The 19,211-nt window shown below is 48.3% G+C and overlaps 1 protein-coding gene across 2 annotated transcripts; it reads left to right on the plus strand.

Moving 5' to 3' along the window:
- Positions 1-483: 483 nt before the first annotated feature.
- On the plus strand, positions 484-19,174 carry LOC110512494 (uncharacterized). 2 transcript variants are annotated; one of them, XM_036971287.2, is made up of 10 exons: positions 484-655; positions 891-1,038; positions 1,451-2,092; positions 4,057-4,135; positions 4,301-5,658; positions 5,877-9,136; positions 9,637-9,798; positions 13,461-13,643; positions 15,142-15,267; positions 16,235-19,174. In XM_036971287.2, exons 2-10 carry the CDS (start codon positions 903-905, stop codon positions 16,556-16,558), a joined length of 6,270 nt encoding a protein of 2,089 aa, XP_036827182.2. In that variant the 5' UTR covers positions 484-655; positions 891-902; the 3' UTR covers positions 16,559-19,174. The 2 variants fall into 2 exon arrangements, with proteins under 2 accessions (XP_036827182.2, XP_036827207.2); XM_036971312.2 differs by having other exon boundaries at positions 576-655; positions 4,340-5,658.
- Positions 19,175-19,211: the final 37 nt, after the last annotated feature.

Below are 19,211 nucleotides of genomic sequence, written 5' to 3' on the forward strand. Positions count from 1 at the left end.
GAAAAGTATATTTAAGAATGGTTTGCTCTTACTCTTCCCATCCAATTGTTATAATATAAAATGAAACACCATAAGGGAACATTAATGAGTTGGGAAGTGTGTACCCAGAGTAATGCATTCAAATAATACACGTTCATAAATGAAACAGAGAACAGACACTAGAGAGGGGAAATGGCTGTGTAAATACTGATGCAAATTATAACTAACTATCTCAAACTATCCGAATAATAATGGAAAGATTCACTCCTATTCCTATAATAAAATTAAAATCTTCAGTGGAGATCGCGAAGATACACGCCCCTTTGTCAGTGGAGATACACGCCCCTTTGTCTATCCAGCGCGGTAAAAAAAAGTCGAATTTGTATTACATGGCCGGGTATCCAGGGTGGGCGGAGTTTGAACATTTTAGACCATTCCATTGGTCCTTATGTCAAATCTCGAGTCACCCGGAGCGCCAAGAAATGCCCAAGTCATAACATTCATGTCCAATCAAATGCTTAATTATGACGATCGAGGTTCTTTTTACCCAATCATCACAAATAATAGCATAACTGACAGCCGTTTCGACCAATAATCTTATGGACCCGCCCACCAAAGGCGGGCAGATATTCTACCGGAAATGCACTTGTTTTTCCTCGTTCGAAATGCATGCACAGTAAGTCTGGTGTTTTAAAGAAAAAGTGAATATCCATAAAAAATGTGTTCTTTGTGGTAATTGGTGGCCTTGTTTTACTGAATAAGTCATAGTCAAATTTAGAAACGTTCTGCTAACTTAGCTTGCTAGACTATCTTCTAACGTTAGCCAGCCAGTGCATCCCGATAAAACAATTTAGCTGACAAACTAATGACTGTTTTACTGCCATGTTTTCTGTCCCTTTGGCTGATTTTAGATTGAAGGGTGAATGGAGGCAACACAGCTGATCGATGACTCAATATTGGAAGAGTCAGAGGAGGAGGATGGAGCGATGCGAAAAGAGAAGCGAGGAGAGCCACTGGCAAAACTCAGGGTGTTAAAAAATGAACACATCTCAGAGACTGGTGAGTAGAGCCCTGTTATGTCCCCAGCCTTTCTATAATCTTTTAACCTTTACAAATATTGTACAAGTCTAGGAGTATCTGGCATTCTGTTGCATGCATTGCTTTCCCTCTTACTTTTTTTCATCAACACAAGATTTGAGATATTCAGCAGGTAGCCTAGTGGTTAGAGCGTTGGGCCAGTAACCGAAAGGTTGCTGGATCGAAGGTAAAAAGCTGTTGTTCTGCCCCTGAACAAGGCAGTTAACCCACTTTCATAGTAAATGAGAATTTGTTCTTAACTGACTTCCCTGGTTAAATAAAAAACTTGTTTGTCAAAGTTTTTCATGAAATAGTGATGTTAGTTTATGACATGTTTATATGTGCTGCTAAAAGCATTATTTTATTGATACTCCCCCCTCCCCCTCTTTCTCAGAGTTGCCTCTCTACCAGGGAGAGAATGTGTTGGGTCGAAACCCAAACTCCTGCTCCCTTCCCCTCGTGGCACCTTCTGTATCCAAGCAACACACCGTCATCTCCATCTCAATGTTTCGCGGCAACCGTTGTCGTGGCAACATTGCCGGCATGGAGACAGAGGCTTTAGTGTGGGACCTGGGGAGCATGAATGGGACAAGGAAGGGCCGGACCAAACTGACCCCTCAAGTCCGCTACGCTCTGACTGAGGGAGAGTGTGTGGTAATAGCTGACATCCCCTGCCAGTATGTCTCTGTGGACCAGAGGGGGGGACAGGGGCACATGCAGAACCCGACCAACGCACACTCTGGAAGGGGAAGGAGGACAGGGCCAGACAGGAAGGCCCAGTTCAGAGGAAGCCCTAGCGGCCAAGGTCTGGGACGAGAGACTGGCACACCGAAGACTGAGAGACGGACTGAGGGTAGAGGAGTCAATGGAGAGATGGGGGCACCATTGTCGACTGAGCTGGGTGGAAAAGGTAAAACTCGGGCCATCCCCCTGTCGTTGGAACAAACCCCCACAAAGCCTGAGAGGACACTGGTGCCTGAATCTGAGTCTGACGGAGATCGAGAGGGACGGAGAGACAAACGGGGAAAGTACTTTGGTAAAGTTATGTTTTTTGTCTCACTTGCTGTAATCTGATCTAGCTTTGTTGCAGTGTTTTGTAAATATCTATTTCTCCCCTTTCTCTCCCCTCTCTACCTCTCACTTGTGTTCTCTCTACCTCTCCCTCGCTCTACCTCTCCCTCTCTCTACCTCTCCCTCTCTCTACCTCTCCCTCTCTCTACCTCTCCCTCTCTCTACCTCTCACTTGTGTTCTCTCTACCTCTCCCTCTCTCTACCTCTCACTTGTGTTCTCTCTACTTCTCCCTCTCTCTACCTCTCACTTGTGTTCTCTCTACCTCTCCCTCTCTCTACCTCTCCCTCTTTCTACCTCTCCCTCTCTCTACCTCTCCCTCTCTCTACCTCTCACTTGTGTTCTCTCTACCTCTCCCTCTCTCTACCTCTCACTTGTGTTCTCTCTACCTCTCCCTCTCTCTACCTCTCCCTCTCTCTACCTCTCCCTCTCTCTACCTCTCACTTGTGTTCTCTCTACCTCTCCCTCTCTCTACCTCTCACTTGTGTTCTCTCTACCTCTCCCTCTCTCTACCTCTCACTTGTGTTCTCTCTACCTCTCCCTCTCTCTACCTCTCACTTGTGTTCTCTCTACCTCTCACTCTCTCTACCTCTCACTTGTGTTCTCTCTACCTCTCCCTCTCTCTACCTCTCACTTGTGTTCTCTCTACCTCTCCCTCTCTCTACCTCTCACTTGTGTTCTCTCTACCTCTCCCTCTCTCTACCTCTCACTTGTGTTCTCTCTACCTCTCCCTCTCTCTACCTCTCACTTGTGTTCTCTCTACCTCTCCCTCTCTCTACCACTCACTTGTGTTCTCTCTACCTCTCCCTCTCTACCTCTCCCTCTCTCTACCTCTCACTTGTGTTCTCTCTACCTCTCCCTCTCTCTACCTCTCCCTCTCTCTACCTCTCACTTGTGTTCTCTCTACCTCTCCCTCTCTCTACCTCTCACTTGTGTTCTCTCTACCTCTCCCTCTCTCTACCTCTCACTTGTGTTCTCTCTACCTCTCCCTCTCTCTACCTCTCCCTCTCTCTACCTCTCACTTGTGTTCTCTCTACCTCTCCCTCTCTCTACCTCTCACTTGTGTTCTCTCTACCTCTCCCTCTCTCTACCTCTCACTTGTGTTCTCTCTACCTCTCCCTCTCTCTACCTCTCCCTCTCTCTACCTATCACTTGTGTTCTCTCTACCTCTCCCTCTCTCTACCTCTCCCTCTCTCTACCGCTCACTTGTGTTCTCTCTACCTCTCCCTCTCTCTACCTCTCACTTGTGTTCTCTCTACCTCTCCCTCTCTCTACCTCTCACTTGTGTTCTCTCTACCTCTCCCTCTCTCTACCTCTCCCTCTCTCTACCTCTCCCTCTCTCTACCTCTCACTTGTGTTCTCTCTACCTCTCCCTCTCTCTACCTCTCACTTGTGTTCTCTCTACCTCTCCCCCTCTCTACCTCTCACTTGTGTTCTCTCTACCTCTCCCTCTCTCTACCTCTCCCTCTCTCTACCTCTCCCTCTCTCTACCTCTCCCTCTCTCTACCTCTCACTTGTGTTCTCTCTACCTCTCCCTCTCTCTACCTCTCACTTGTGTTCTCTCTACCTCTCCCTCTCTCTACCTCTCACTTGTGTTCTCTCTACCTCTCCCTCTCTCTACCTCTCACTTGTGTTCTCTCTACCTCTCCCTCTCTCTACCTCTCACTTGCGTTCTCTCTACCTCTCCCTCTCTACCTCTCCCTCTCTCTCTCTTTCGTTCTCTCTACCCCTCTCTTTCGTTCTCTCTCTACCTCTCTCTCTCTCCACCTCTCTCTCTTGTTCTCTCTCTACACCTCTCTCTCTCTTGTTCTCTCTCTACACCTCTCTCTCTCTCTCTCTCTCTCTCTACCCCTCTCTCTCTACCCGCTATCTCTCTACCCCTCTCTCTCTCTCTCTCTCTCTCTCTTGTTCTCTCTCTTTTTCTCTGTTAGTCTCTGATTCTGACTCCCATGTGTCCAGTCCCACCTGTTCTACATTCCTCAGTCCTACAAACAAAGTCATTCCAGAGAGGTAAAGTTCCCATCCATCCATTCATTTACACTTCAGTAACCTGATATCATCACTGAACACTTAAGTATTGAATTATATTTTAAACTATATATATATATATATATATTAGAATACAGTGGGTGTTTGTATTCAAAGTGAAGTCACCTTTCCTTGTATGTCTAACAGTGAGGACGACAAACCCATCACTCCCTCTGCTAAAAACAGACCCAAGAAAGTAGTGAGCTTCAGTGAGGAGGAGAGCGACATGGATGGACCGAGACAGCAGCCCAGGAGAAGAAGAGCACAAGTGATAGTGGACGACAGCGAAGAAGAGGAGGAGGAGGGGAAGGAAGGCACAGAGGCACTAGGAGAGAAGGAACCTGGGAAAAGGACAAGAGGAAAGGAGGAAGTGTCAGTGCTGAACCAGGTCAGTCAAGCTGAGAGAGATGGACCAATGGTGTCTACAGAGGACACATTTAACATGGACAGTGACACAGACGTAGAGGGAGAGGAGGAGATGGGGCTGTCTGCACCTGTAAACGCTGTTAAGCCACCAGCCGCAACAGAACCTCCTACTACAGACTCTGACCCAGGCCAGATCCACATGGACAGTGATACTGATGTAGAGGAAGGGGATACTATGGACAGTGACTCTAAGTTAATGCTAACTGCTGCCGATGTGGAGAGGAAACCAGTAGATTCTGTCCCAGTGGTGCAGCCAACAGCCCAGTGGTGCAGCCACCTGGACAGTGATACAGACGTGGATGATGATGATGTTGTTGTGTCAGACAGTGCTACCAATGTTACCTCCTTCATATCCGATCCGGCTGAGAAACCAGACGACCCTGCCCCTGCAGTGCCACCCGTAGAATTCCACCCAGACACTGACACAGATGTGGAAGAGGAGGACACAGACACACATTCCAAAACAGTTCCAGAATCAGATTCTAGTGGGATCAGAACAGGGATTGCTGGTCCCCAGAAGATCCTTTTGGACAGTGATACTGATGAAGAAAACAACCCGTTTACCCCTCCGGCCAGCAGCAGAACAGCGGAGCTCCTTAATCCACCCACCAGTGTAGGACCTGCAGCTGCTGCTCCTCTGGAGATCAGGTCTGACAGCGACACTGACTTAGAGGAAGACGCCACACAGACCATGAACCTTCCTCCTAATGTTGCCACGGTAACGGAAGACGCGGGGTTAGCATCTCGACAGGCCGTGCTTCCATCACCCACAACAACGACAATCGAGAGGTTGGAGCCCAAACCCCCCCGGTGTCGGCCCCCAGCAGGGATGGTCCCGGAGTCGGACCTCAGTGAGCCCAGTGACTTCAGGGTGGACAGTGATACGGAGGAGGATGGCCCAGGAGAGGCAGGCCAGGGACAGACTGCATGTCGGCTCAGAGAGGGGGCAGTTGGCCCCGGGCTGCTCCCCCTGGGGGGTTCCCCTGGCCCTCATCAGAAGTGCTCCACCCCTTTGGCATCGTCAGTACAGGAGGAGATGGAGACTCAGGCCTTCTTCAGTCCCTCTGACTCCTTCAGACGTAAGTCATTGATTGTATGGTTTGCATAAATCACACCCTGATTCCTATGTAATGTACGGCCTTTGACCATGGTCCATAGGGCTCTGGTAAAAAGTGCTGCACTATATCGGGAATAGGGTGCCATTTGGGACACAGGCATAGACTTTGACAAGAGATTATACATTTCCAGTGGAAACTTGTGTTCATTTGTAACCTGTCTCTCTATCTTTCCTCCTCAGACCCAGCTCTCCCTCCTGTGCTGAGGCCTACAGCAGCATTGTCCTGCTCTGCATCAGACAGCCAGGAGGACGATGACTTTGTGGTGGCCGAGACCCAGTCATTTGTGTTGGAGGCCCAGAACCAGGGCCATCAGAGCAGCCTTCCAGTGGAACCAACCCTGGATGCTACGCAGCCCTACGGTCTGGAGCCTTCCTTGGGGGAGGACCGGGAGGAGCAGCCCAGCCGAGGCTCCTTCCGACTGGGTCTATCAGACAGCAGGGACCTCAGCCTCCAGGCCAGGGACCAGGCCTCAGAGAGCCCCCAGGCTTTCAGCTCCCCAGATAGGGATTCTGACCTGGAGGCCACCCAGACCTATGGATCTGGAGGGGGGAGCGAGGAGCCTGGCCTGGGCCAGAGGTCTGCGGTGTTCGGGAGGAACAGGCAGGTGGACTTTGTCCTGGAGGCAACACAGGCTTATGCTGCCCAGCCTTGCAGTGACACAGAGGAGGAAGATGAAGAGGAGACCCCCACCACGTCTAATGTTGCTACGACTGAAACCCTGCCCATGTCTGCCTATGAGGAAGAGGAGGAAGGTTTGGTTGGGGCCATGCCCTCAACCCCAGTAAGGAGAGGGAGATCTGGAGGAGCGAGGGAGAGAGAGGAAGAGGAGCAGGAGACCCAGACTGGTGACGTGCTGATCAACCAATACCTCTCCACAGCTCAAACTCTGGACATGGTCCAGGAGAGTGATGATGAGGAAGAAGCCAAACCAGACTCACCCAGAGGAAGAGGACAGTCCCAAGAACAGACAGTAGACAAGGAAGAGACACAGACTGTCTGCTCCTACCTCTCCACTGCTGAAACCCAGCCCATGTTTACTGCTGCTGCTGCTGAGGATGATGACAATGAGGAGGAAGAACTCAAACCTCCATCACCCAGAAGGAGGGGAAGGTCCCAGAGAGGGAGATTAGAAGAGGAGGAGACACAACCTAGTGAGTTCCTCACCAGCTCCCACATCTCCACCGCTGAAACTCAGCCTATGGGTACTTGTGACACTGAGGAAGAGGAGGAGGACACCAAAGATAAAGGACGGGCTCAGAGAGGGCGAGGGAAAGAGTCGGAGGCTGGGACAAGCGGTGTCAGCAGTAGAGGTAGAAGAGGAGCTAGAGGAGGAGAGGAAGAAGAGGAGAGCGCTGAGCCTCCAAAGACACAGACAAGAGGGAAGGGGAAGGCTGTGAACACCGCAGGAGGCAGAGGGAGGAGAGGGAAGGGGAAGGCTGTGAACACCGCAGGAGGCAGAGGGAGGAGAGGGAAGGTGCTGTCTGAGGAGGGAGAGAGTGAGAAAGAAGAAGAAGAGGTGGAGGTGATTGAGCAAGGGAGAAGAGGAAGAAAGAGTGTGAAACAACAGAAAGAGGGAGAAAAAGAAAGACTTGAGAGGGAACAGAGAGAGGAGGAAGAGGGAATAGAAAAGGAAAGACAAGAACAGGCTGAGAAGGAACGGTTGCAGAAGGAAAAAGTAGAATCAGAAAGGGTTATGAAGGAACAACAGGACAGAGAGAGGATGGAACAAGATGAGAGATTAGAGAGAGTGGAAAGAGAAGAAACAGAAAGGATGGAGAGAGAGAAAAGAGAAGAAACTGGAAGGATGGAGAGAGAGAAAAGAGAACAGGAGGAAAGAGAGCGGTTTGAGAGGGAAAGGAAGGAACGAGAAGAACAAGAAAGACTGGAGCGAGAAAAGGAGAGATTAGAGAGAGAAGAAAACGAGAGAATAGAGAGGAAAAAAAGAGAAGAGAGGAAAAGACTGGAGCGAGAAAAGGAGAAATTAGAGAGAGAAGAAAAACAGAGAATAGAGAGAGAAGAGAGGAAAGACAGAGAAGAGAGGAAAAGGCTGGAGAAGAACAAGGAAGAGAAGGAGCGATTAGACAGGGAGAGAGGAAAGGAGAAAGAAGAGAGAAACCTGAAAGAAAAACTGGAGAGGGAGAAGGAAAGAGAAAAGAGGGAAGCCGAGGAGAAAGAAAAGGAGATTAAAGAACGACAAGCGAAGGAACAAGGAGAAAAACAAACAAAGAAAGACAACGAAAATGAGCCAAAAACATCCACTAGAGGTCACAGAGCAATCACCAGGAGAACCGTCATGGTTCCACCCACAACTGAACCACAACCTGAACCTGATATTCTGTCCAGCCAACCAGAACCAGTCCCAGAAAGTATAACTAGGTCTCGCTCCAACTCTGTCAGCTCTGAGAGATCCACCTCCAACATAGGTACCCAGGGGAGCAGAGGGAGAGGGGGGAGGAAGACCACCAGCACCACAGAGTCTGCCCCTGGTCCAGACAACCCCACCCGCAACAGCACCAGGAGACGGACGTTGGTCGGGACGGTTGTGGCTCCCCCTACTGCTGTGGAGGTCACAGTGCAGGACATTCTCTCCAGCGAACAGTTTGTTGCCAGGAGAACCCGCTCTCGTTCCAGCTCCACCAACTCCCACAGCTCCCTCAACTCAGAGGTCTCCACCGGTATCACGGCTAGCGTGAGCTCTCAGAGCAAAGGGAGGGGAGGAGGGAGGAGGAAGACTGGAACAGAGTCTGTCTCTCCCAGTAACAGGCAGAGTGAGCAGCCTCCAGCCCTCAAGCCCACAGCCAGAGGCAGGAGAAGCCAGAAAGTAGAGGATTATGGTCCACACCCTGAGATTAATGAGAAGGCTGATTCTCAGGAGGCTGGTGGTACCACTAGAGGGCAGAAGAAAACAGACAAAACCAATGAGCCAGACCCTGTAGTAGCAGATGAAGAAACCACTCCAGCTCAGGTAACCGAGGACTCCCCCACTCCTAGAGGGAATGGAAGAGGCCGGGGCCGAGGCGGCCAGAAAGACAACACACCTGAATCCACCACTACAACAGCAGGAGGGGAAACTCAGAGTGAAGAGGGAGTGGGGTCTAAAACAGGTGGGAGAGGGAAAGGGAGGAAGAGGGGGCTGGAAGAGGAGGAGGAGAGCAGTGAGTTCAAGGTTCCCCGGGGGAAAGCTAAGGTTCAGAGGGGAGGGAGACGCAGGGCAGCAGAGGAGGAAGGAGAGAAAGAGGAGAAACCTGCATCCACTCCAGCAAAGAGAGGCAGAGCCTCCACTGCACAGGTGAAAAAGATAGCAGAGGAGGAGAAGAGTATGGAGAGACAGAGTGAGAAGATGGAAGAGGCTGGTACTGTGCAGAGGAAAGTCCGAGGCAGGCAGTTGACGGTTCAGATAAAGAAAGAAGAGGAATCTGTTTTGGACTCTAATTCTGTGGTAATGTTCTCTCTCCATCTGCTCCATCTCTCTCTCCCTCAGCCATGGGAGTACACTGACATCTCTCTCTCCCTCAGCCATGGGAGTACACTGACATCTCTCTCTCCCTCAGCCATGGGAGTACACTGACATCTCTCTCTCCCTCAGCCATGGGAGTACACTGACATCTCTCTCTCCCTCAGCCATGGGAGTACACTGACATCTCTCTCTCCCTCAGCCATGGGAGTACACTGACATCTCTCTCTCCCTCAGCCATGGGAGTACACTGACATCTCTCTCTCCCTCAGCCATGGGAGTACACGGGCCATCTTTGCATAACAGCCCTAGTAATGAATTAAGTGGTTCAATGTGCATAACTGTCAGTTTGTATACACCCTGTATTACTGAATAATGATACTCTGTCTCTCTCTCTTCCTCTCTTCCTCCTCTCTTTGCTTCTCTCCTCCCGCTCACGCTCTTCCCCCTCTCTCTCTTCCACCCCCTACCCCTCTCTGGTTCAGGTGCCCCAGACCCCTACAGGTAAGGGCAGAGGTAAGCGTAGGGCCCCTGTGGAATCATCACCGTTTGCCAAGACCCCTCGCTCCTCCTCTGCCTCTCCCCTGTCCTCTCTCTCCTCGCCTGGGACACTGGGCCGAGCTAGGGCCTCCACGCAGTCCTATAAGGTAAGCTAATGCACGTGTGTGTGTGTGTTTAGTGTCCGTGTGTGTGTGTTTAGTGTCCGTGTGTGTTTAGTGTCCGTGTGTGTGTGTGTGTTTAGTGTGTGTGTGTGTGTGTTTAGTATCCGTGTGTGTGTGTTTAGTGTCCGTGTGTGTGTGTGTTTAGTGTCCGTGTGTGTGTGTGTTTAGTGTCCGTGTGTGTGTGTGTTTAGTGTCCGTGTGTGTGTGTGTGTTTAGTGTCCGTGTGTGTGTGTGTTTAGTGTCTGTGTGTGTGTGTTTAGTGTCCGTGTGTGTGTGTGTTTAGTGTCCGTGTGTGTGTGTGTTTAGTGTGTGTGTGTTTAGTGTCTGTGTGTGTGTGTGTGTGTTTAGTGTCAGTGTTTAGTGTCTGTGTGTGTGTTTAGTGTCAGTATGTGTGTTTAGTGTCAGTGTGTGTGTTTAGTGTCAGTGTGTGTGTTTAGTGTCCGTGTGTGTGTTTAGTGTGTGTGTTTAGTGTCTGTGTGTGTGTTTAGTGTCAGTGTGTGTTTAGTGTCAGTGTGTGTGTGTGTGTTTAGTGTCCGTGTGTGTATTTAGTGTGTGTGTTTAGTGTCTGTGTGTGTGTTTAGTGTCAGTGTGTGTTTAGTGTCAGTGTGTGTGTGTGTGTGTGTTTAGTGTGTGTGTTTAGTGTCCGTGTGTGTGTTTAGCGTCAGTGTGTGTTTAGTGTCCGTGTGTGTGTGTTTAGTGTGTGTGTTTAGTGTGTGTGTGTTTAGTGTCCGTGTGTGTGTGTTTAGTGTCCGTGTGTGTGTGTTTAGTGTGTGTGTGTTTAGTGTCCGTGTGTGTGTGTTTAGTGTCCGTGTGTGTGTGTGTGTGTTTAGTGTCAGTGTTTAGTGTCAGTGTGTGTGTTTAGTGTCAGTGTGTGTGTTTAGTGTCCGTGTGTGTGTTTAGTGTCTGTGTGTTTAGTGTCAGTGTGTGTTTAGTGTGTGTGTTTAGTGTCTGTGTGTGTGTTTAGTGTCAGTGTGTGTTTAGTGTCAGTGTGTGTGTGTGTGTGTGTGTGTTTAGTGTCCGTGTGTGTGTTTAGTGTGTGTGTTTAGTGTGTGTGTTTAGTGTCTGTGTGTGTGTTTAGTGTGTGTGTTTAGTGTCAGTGTGTGTTTAGTGTCAGTGTGTGTGTGTGTGTTTAGTGTGTGTGTTTAGTGTCCGTGTGTGTGTTTAGTGTCAGTGTGTGTTTAGTGTCCGTGTGTGTGTGTTTAGTGTGTGTGTTTAGTGTCCGTGTGTGTGTGTTTAGTGTCCGTGTGTTTAGTGTCCGTGTGTTTAGTGTCCAGTGTCCGTGTGTGTGTGTTTAGTGTGTGTGTGTTTAGTGTCCGTGTGTGTGTGTTTAGTGTCCGTGTGTGTGTGTTTGGTGTCAGTGTTTAGTGTCCGTGTGTGTGTGTTTAGTGTCCGTGTGTGTGTTTTGTGTCCGTGTGTGTGTTTAGTGTCCGTGTGTGTGTTTAGTGTCAGTGTGTGTGTGTGTGTTTAGTGTCAGTGTGTGTGTTTAGTGTCAGTGTGTGTGTTTAGTGTCTGTGTGTGTTTAGTGTCAGTGTGTGTGTTTAGTGTCAGTGTGTGTGTTTAGTGTCAGTGTGTGTGTTTAGTGTCAGTGTGTGTGTTTAGTGTCAGTGTGTGTGTTTAGTGTCAGTGTGTGTGTTTAGTGTCAGTGTGTGTGTTTAGTGTCCGTGTGTGTGTTTAGTGTCCGTGTGTGTGTGTTTAGTGTCCGTGTGTGTGTGTTTAGTGTCCGTGTGTGTGTGTTTAGTGTCCGTGTGTGTGTGTTTAGTGTCCGTGTGTGTGTTTAGTGTCTGTGTGTGTGTGTTTAGTGTCTGTGTGTTTAGTGTCCGTGTGTGTGTTTAGTGTCTGTGTGTGTGTTTAGTGTCTGTGTGTGTGTTTAGTGTCTGTGTGTGTGTGTTTAGTGTCTGTGTGTGTGTGTTTAGTGTCTGTGTGTGTGTGTTTAGTGTCTGTGTGTGTGTGTTTAGTGTCTGTGTGTGTGTGTTTAGTGTCTGTGTGTGTGTGTTTAGTGTCTGTGTGTGTGTTTAGTGTCTGTGTGTGTGTTTAGTGTCTGTGTGTGTGTTTAGTGTCTGTGTGTGTGTTTAGTGTGTGTGTTTAGTGTCTGTGTGTGTGTTTAGTGTCTGTGTGTGTGTTTAGTGTCCGTGTGTGTGTTTAGTGTCCGTGTGTGTGTTTAGTGTCAGTGTGTGTTTAGTGTCCGTGTGTGTGTGTTTAGTGTCCGTGTGTGTGTGTTTAGTGTGTGTGTTTAGTGTCTGTGTGTGTGTGTTTAGTGTCCGTGTGTGTGTGTTTGGTGTCCGTGTGTGTGTGTTTAGTGTCCGTGTGTGTGTGTTTAGTGTCCGTGTGTGTGTTTAGTGTCCGTGTGTGTTTAGTGTCCGTGTGTGTTTAGTGTCCGTGTGTGTTTAGTGTCCGTGTGTGTGTGTTTAGTGTCCGTGTGTGTGTGTTTAGTGTCAGTGTTTAGTGTCCGTGTGTGTGTGTTTAGTGTCCGTGTGTGTGTTTAGTGTGTGTGTTTAGTGTCTGTGTGTGTGTTTAGTGTCAGTGTGTGTGTGTTTAGTGTCAGTGTGTGTGTGTGTGTGTGTGTTTAGTGTCCGTGTGTGTGTTTAGTGTGTGTGTTCAGTGTGTGTGTTTAGTGTCTGTGTGTGTGTTTAGTGTCAGTGTGTGTTTAGTGTCAGTGTGTGTTTAGTGTCAGTGTGTGTTTAGTGTCCGTGTGTGTTTAGTGTCCGTGTGTGTGTGTTTAGTGTCCGTGTGTGTTTAGTGTCCGTGTGTGTGTGTTTAGTGTCCGTGTGTGTGTGTGTGTTTAGTGTCCGTGTGTGTGTGTGTTTAGTGTCCGTGTGTGTGTGTGTTTAGTGTCCGTGTGTGTGTGTTTAGTGTCCGTGTGTGTGTGTTTAGTGTCCGTGTGTGTGTGTTTAGTGTCAGTGTTTAGTGTCCGTGTGTGTGTGTTTAGTGTCAGTGTGTGTGTTTAGTGTCCGTGTGTGTGTTTAGTGTCAGTGTGTGTGTTTAGTGTCAGTGTGTGTGTGTTTAGTGTCAGTGTGTGTGTGTTTAGTGTCAGTGTGTGTGTGTTTAGTGTCAGTGTGTGTGTGTTTAGTGTCAGTGTGTGTGTTTAGTGTCAGTGTGTGTGTTTAGTGTCAGTGTGTGTGTTTAGTGTCAGTGTGTGTGTTTAGTGTCCGTGTGTGTGTGTTTAGTGTCCGTGTGTGTGTGTTTAGTGTCCGTGTGTGTGTGTTTAGTGTCCGTGTGTGTGTGTTTAGTGTCCGTGTGTGTGTGTTTAGTGTCCGTGTGTGTGTGTTTAGTGTCCGTGTGTGTGTGTTTAGTGTCCGTGTGTGTGTGTTTAGTGTCCGTGTGTGTGTGTTTAGTGTCCGTGTGTGTGTGTGTGTGTTTAGTGTCCGTGTGTGTGTGTTTAGTGTCCGTGTGTTTAGTGTCCGTGTGTGTGTGTTTAGTGTCTGTGTGTGTGTGTTTAGTGTCCGTGTGTGTGTGTGTTTAGTGTCCGTGTGTGTGTGTTTAGTGTCCGTGTGTGTGTTTAGTGTCAGTGTGTTAGAGCATTTAATCTCTCTTCACAGTCATGTATGTGGGTTTTGAAAGCCCTCCCTTCCTCTTAGTCTCTATCCCTCATTCTGTCCCTCCTTCTGTCCTTTGGACTCCCCCCCCCCCCCCCCCCCCCCTCCTCTCAGGTGTTGTTTACAGGAGTGGTGGATGAGGAGGGGGGGAAGGTGGTGTCTCGTCTGGGGGGCAGCCTGGCGAAGGGCGTGGCCGACATGACCCACCTGGTGACTGACAGGATCCGACGCACCGTAAAGTTCCTGTGTGCTGTGGCCCGTGGCGTGCCCGTCGTCACCACCGATTGGCTGGATAAGGTTAGTCCCTGCCCCCCCCACCAGGAAGTGAAGATGGACCTGAAGATTGTAAAAATAGAATGCACATCCCTGTTATGTGTAATGGGGTGGTTGGAGTCGGAGCCTATTTTTTTTGTTTACTGCACTTTCTATCACGCTCTCTCTCCAACACACACTACCTCTTTTCCCCTCACACCTCCTCTCTCTCTCCGACACACACTGCCTCTTTTCCCCTCCCAACACCTCACACCCCCTCTCTCTCTCCGACGCACACTGCCTCTTTTCCCCTCACACCTCCTCTCTCCAACACACACTACCTCTTTTCCCCTCACACCTCCTCTCTCTCTCCGACACACACTGCCTCTTTTCCCCTCACACCTCCTCTCTCTCTCCGACACACACTGCCTCTTTTCCCCTCCCAACACCTCACACCCCCTCTCTCTCTCCGACACACACTGCCTCTTTTCCCCTCACACCTCCTCTCTCTCTCCGACGCACACTGCCTCTTTTCCCCTCACACCTCCTCTCTCCGACACACACTGCCTCTTTTCCCCTCACACCTCCTCTCTCTCCGACACACACTGCCTCTTTTCCCCTCACACCTCCTCTCTCTCTCCGACACACACTGCCTCTTTTCCCCTCACACCTCCTCTCTCTCTCCGACACACACTGCCTCTTTTCCCCTCACACCTCCTCTCTCTCTCTGACACACACTGCCTCTTTTCCCCTCACACCTCCTCTCTCTCTCCGACACACACTGCCTCTTTTCCCCTCACACCTCCTCTCTCTCTCCGACACACACTGCCTCTTTTCCCCTCACACCTCCTCTCTCTCTCCGACACACACTGCCTCTTTTCCCCTCACACCTCCTCTCTCTCTCCGACACACACTGCCTCTTTTCCCCTCACACCTCCTCTCTCTCTCCGACGCACACTGCCTCTTTCCCCGAACACCTCCCCTCTCTCTCTCTCTCTCTCTCTCTCTCTCTCCGACGCACACTGCCTCTTTCCCCGAACACCTCCCCTCTCTCTCTCTCTCTCTCTCTCTCTCCGACGCACACTGCCTCTTTCCCCCTCACACATCTCTCTCTCACTCCGACGCACACTGCCTCTTTCCCCCTCACACACCTCTCTCTCTCCGACGCACACTGCCTCTTTCCCCCTCACACACCTCTCTCTCTCTCCGACGCACACTGCCTCTTTCCCCCTCACACACCTCTCTCTCTCTCCGACGCACACTGCCTCTTTCCTCCTCACACACCTCTCTCTCTCTCCGACGCACACTGCCTCTTTCCCCCTCACACACCTCTCTCTCTCTCCGACGCACACTGCCTCTTTCCCCCTCACACACCTCTCTCTCTCTCCGACGCACACTGCCTCTTTCCCCCTCACACACCTCTCTCTCACTCCGACGCACACTGCCTCTTTCCCCCTCACACACCTCTCTCTCTCTCCGACGCACACTGCCTCTTTCCCCCTCCCAACACCTCACATCTTCTCTCTCTCTCTTTCTCTCTCAGTGTGGTAAGGTGGGTAGTTTCCTACCTACTGACAGGTACCTGGTGAAGGACAGGGAGCAGGAGAACAAGTTCAGCTTCTGTCTGGAGGAATCACTGAGGACCGCCAGCACCCAACCTCTACTACAGGTACACACATACCCTCTACTCCTCCTCTCCTCCATCCATCTGTCCAATTCATCCCTTTATGTTTGTGTGTTAATGTCCCAACTCGTGTGTGTGTGTGTGTGTGTGTGTGTGTGCTCCCCGCTTTGCTTTTATCTTTGTGTCTCCCATCCATGTTTATTCAACACACACACACCCCTAGGAGAGTGCAGGCGCTAGGCAAATAATGACTCACAGGCACCCAGAACCTATTCTGCATACTGTGTGTATCCACACTCCCCAAGGGCCTCCTTTTATCTACGACTACACACCATACACTGTTGAAAATACAAGACACACTAAAGTCCTGAGAATATGGGTTTCTGTATAATCAAATGTTATTTGTCACATGCATCCTAAACAACAGGTGTGGACTACTGAAATGCTTACTTACGGGCCCTTCCCAACAAAGCAGAGAGAAAGAAAATAGAGAAATAATAGAAAAGTTAAACATGTCATAATAGATACATAAGGAATAATGATAACTAGTCTTTATACAAGGACTACCAGTACCTAGTGGATGTGCAGGGGTATGAGGTATTTGAGGTAGATATGAGGTAGACTTTTTCCACTTTTTGTTACTTTACAGCCTTGTTCTAAAAGATAAAAAAATATATAATAATAATTACATCTACACACAATACGCCATAATGACAAAACAAAACAGGTTTTTAGAAATGTTTTCAAATGTATTAAATATAAAGACCAGACTTCTCAGATGGTCTTTTGGGGAAGGCAGGGCAGGCAAGCTGCATTAACTGTTAATGTTGTGGTTGTGTTTAATGGGCAGCTCTCCCATAAGCTCAGTTCTGACTGAGCAGCAATCAGGCTATTATCTTATTCTTTCCTTTTTACTTCCTGCTTATCAAACTGGCCCTAGTGATGACACTGATTTGTAAATTTAAAAAGGAAAATGAAAATCCAAATAAGAGCATGCCCTCTTCTCTCTCAGGGTTTTGAGGTCCATGTGACCAGGTCAGTGTTGCCAGAGCCAGCCCAGATGAAGGACATCATTGTCTGTAGCGGAGCTCGCTTCCTCTCCAAGATGCCCTCCACTCAGAAGGCCCAGGCCCGGACCCTAGTGATATCGTGTGGGGAGGACTGGTCTCTCTGTGCTCCTGCACTCTCTGCTTCTCTCCCCGTCCTCAGTGCTGAGTTCCTGCTAACTGGTATATTACAGCAGAGAGTGGACCTGGTAACCCATGTCCTCTCAGCCCCCAAACCCAGGGCCCAGCCAGGAGCCAAAGGCCAGGCCAGTGGCAGGAAGAGAACGTAACAGAAAAACAAAATTCACCTGGGTGGTATTCATTAGTGCATACTGTAGCAAAACATTATGCAACAGAAAACAAAAACTAGTGTTGGACAAGTTCAGGTAAACCCTCCCTGTTTTAGTCTGTTTTCTTCAGATAGGTTAATATGACCCTGTCTACAGGGCCAGGGAGAAGAAGGCATTACAGTTCCAGAGAAGACCGCAGACAGACGACACCCGTGTGTGTGTGATGGCGTGTGTGATAGCATGCAGCACCCACCTCCACCTGTATAGAGAACAGTAGCAGGACCAGGCCTCCCAGGAGTGGTAACTACAGTACTACTACCCTGGAGGGGCTGGAGACCATTAGACACCTGAGAGAGGGGAGAATGAGGATTCGGATGTACAAGAGACAGTGGCAGCATCCCAAATGGGACCCTATTGCCTACTTTTGACAAGAGCCCTGCACTATGTAGGGAATAGAGTGCTATTTGGGAAGCCAATGTAAAAGGCTGGTGAGAGGAGACATCCACCTGTATGACCAACTAGACAAGATAGTTGAGAATGTATTCACTCAGATAAGAAGACAAACAAACCCAAGATATGGAAATCTATTCCTATGTTTGAGGGTAGAGAATACATGCAGAGAAATGCTCTGAATAGATTTGTTTATAAAAAAAAATGTAAATATGAGGTAACAGAGAGAAGAGACAGCAATATACATGAGATAATTTACTGCCTATCCCAGTCGTATTTATTTTATCTGTCTCTTCCCTCCCTGATCCTTCATCTACAGTTGAAGTCGGAAGTTTACATACACCTTAGCCAAATACATTTAAACTCAGTTTTTCACAATTCCTGACATTTAATCCTAGTAAAAATTCCCTGCCTTAGGTCAGTTACAATCACCACTTTATTTTAAGAATGTGAAATGTCAGATTAAAAGTAGAGTGATTTATTTCAGCTTTTAGTTATTTCCTCACATTCCCAGTGGGTCAGAAGTTTACAAACACTCAATTAATATTTGGTAGCATTGCCTTTTAAATTGTTTAACTTGGGTCAAACGTTCCCAGGTAGCCTTCCACAAGCCTCCCCTGGCCCATTCCTCCTGACAGAGCTGGTGTAACTGAGTCAGATTTGTAGGCCTCTTTGCTCGCACATGCTTTTTCAGTTCTGCCCACAAATTTTCTATGGGATTGAGGTCAGGGCTTTGTGATGGTCACTTCAATACCTTGACTTTGTTGTCCTTAAGCCATTTTGCCACAACTTTGGAAGTATGCCTGGGGTCATTGTCCATTTGAAAGACCCATTTGCGACCAAGCTTTAACTTCCTGATGTCTTGAGATGTTGCTTCAATATATACACATAATTTTCCATCCTCATGAAGCCATCTGTTTTGTGAAGTGCACCAGTGCCTCCTGTAGCAAAGCACCCCCACAACATGATGCTGCCACCCCTGTGCTTCACGGTTGGGATGGTGTTCTTCGGCTTGCAAGCCTCCCATTTTTCCTCCAAACATAACGATGGTTATTATGGCCAAACAGTTCTATTTTTGTTTCATCAGACCAGAGGACATTTCTCCAAAAAGTACGATCTTTGTCCCCATGTGCAGTTGCAAACTTTAACCTGCCTTTTTTTATGGCGGTTTTGGAGCAATGGCTTCTTCCTTGCTGAGAAGCCTTTCAGGTTATGTCGATATAGGATACGTTTTACTGTGGATATAGATACTTTTGTACCTGTTTCCTCCAGCAGAGTCCTTTGCTGTTGTTCTAGGATTGATTTGCACTTTTCGCACCAAAGTACGTTCATCTCTAGGCGACAGAACGCGTCTCCTTCCTGAGCGGTATGACGGCTGCGTGGTCCCATGGTGTTTATACTTGCGTACTATTGTTTGTACAGATGAACGTGGTACCTTCAGGCATTTGGAAATTTCTCCCAAGGATGAACCAGACTTGTGGAGGTCTACAATTCTTTTTCTGAGGTCTTGGCTGATCTCTCTTGATTTTCCCATGATGTCATGCAAAGAGGCACTGAGTTTGAAGGTCGGCCTTGAAATACATCCACAGGTACACCTCCAATTGACTCAAATGATGTCAATTAGCCTATCAGAAGCTTCTAAAGCCATGACATAATTTTATGGAATTTTCCAAGCTGTTTAAAGGCACAGTCAACTTAGTTTATGTAAACTTCTGACCCACTGGAATTGTGATACAGTGAATTATAAGTGAAATAATCTGTCTGTAAACAATTGTTGGAAAAATTACTTGTGTCATTAACAAAGTAGATGTCCTAACCGACTTGCCAAAACTATAGTTTGTGAACAAGAAATTTGTGGAGTGGTTGAAAAATGAGTTTTAATGACTCCAACCTAAGTGTATGTAAACTTCCGACTTCAACTGTATACTGATTAATAGCCATCCTCTCGCCTTTGTATAAAGATAACATATATATGTGTGTGTCTATTGCACGAGGGTAATGTTGAATATACCAGGTCTTCACTAGCTGTGATTGCTGAAGGGACATTTCTTCAATCCTAGAGAAAGGAGTGAACTGATTGTTTTAATGCTGCTCGTCCATCTACATCTTTGTATGTAGGAGTTAAATGTGTCTTTATTTACTGACCAATAAACCTTTCATACTGAACCTCTGAGTGATTAGTTAAATTGTATTTTTGTGGGGT

The sequence above is a fragment of the Oncorhynchus mykiss genome, chromosome 3 (assembly GCF_057628025.1).
Source record: "Oncorhynchus mykiss isolate SJ-2025 chromosome 3, ASM5762802v1, whole genome shotgun sequence".
In the NCBI taxonomy this organism is placed as follows: domain Eukaryota; kingdom Metazoa; phylum Chordata; class Actinopteri; order Salmoniformes; family Salmonidae; genus Oncorhynchus; species Oncorhynchus mykiss.

Excerpts from the sequence above, each read along its gene's own strand:
- LOC110512494 (XM_036971287.2), top strand. The coding sequence starts at position 903 with ATGGAGGCAACACAGCTGATCGATGACTCAATATTGGAAGAGTCAGAG. Across the intron at positions 1,039-1,450 it reads TGAACACATCTCAGAGACTG|AGTTGCCTCTCTACCAGGGA; the intron begins GTGAGTAGAGCC and ends CCTCTTTCTCAG. Across the intron at positions 9,799-13,460 it reads CCTCCACGCAGTCCTATAAG|GTGTTGTTTACAGGAGTGGT; the intron begins GTAAGCTAATGC and ends CCCTCCTCTCAG.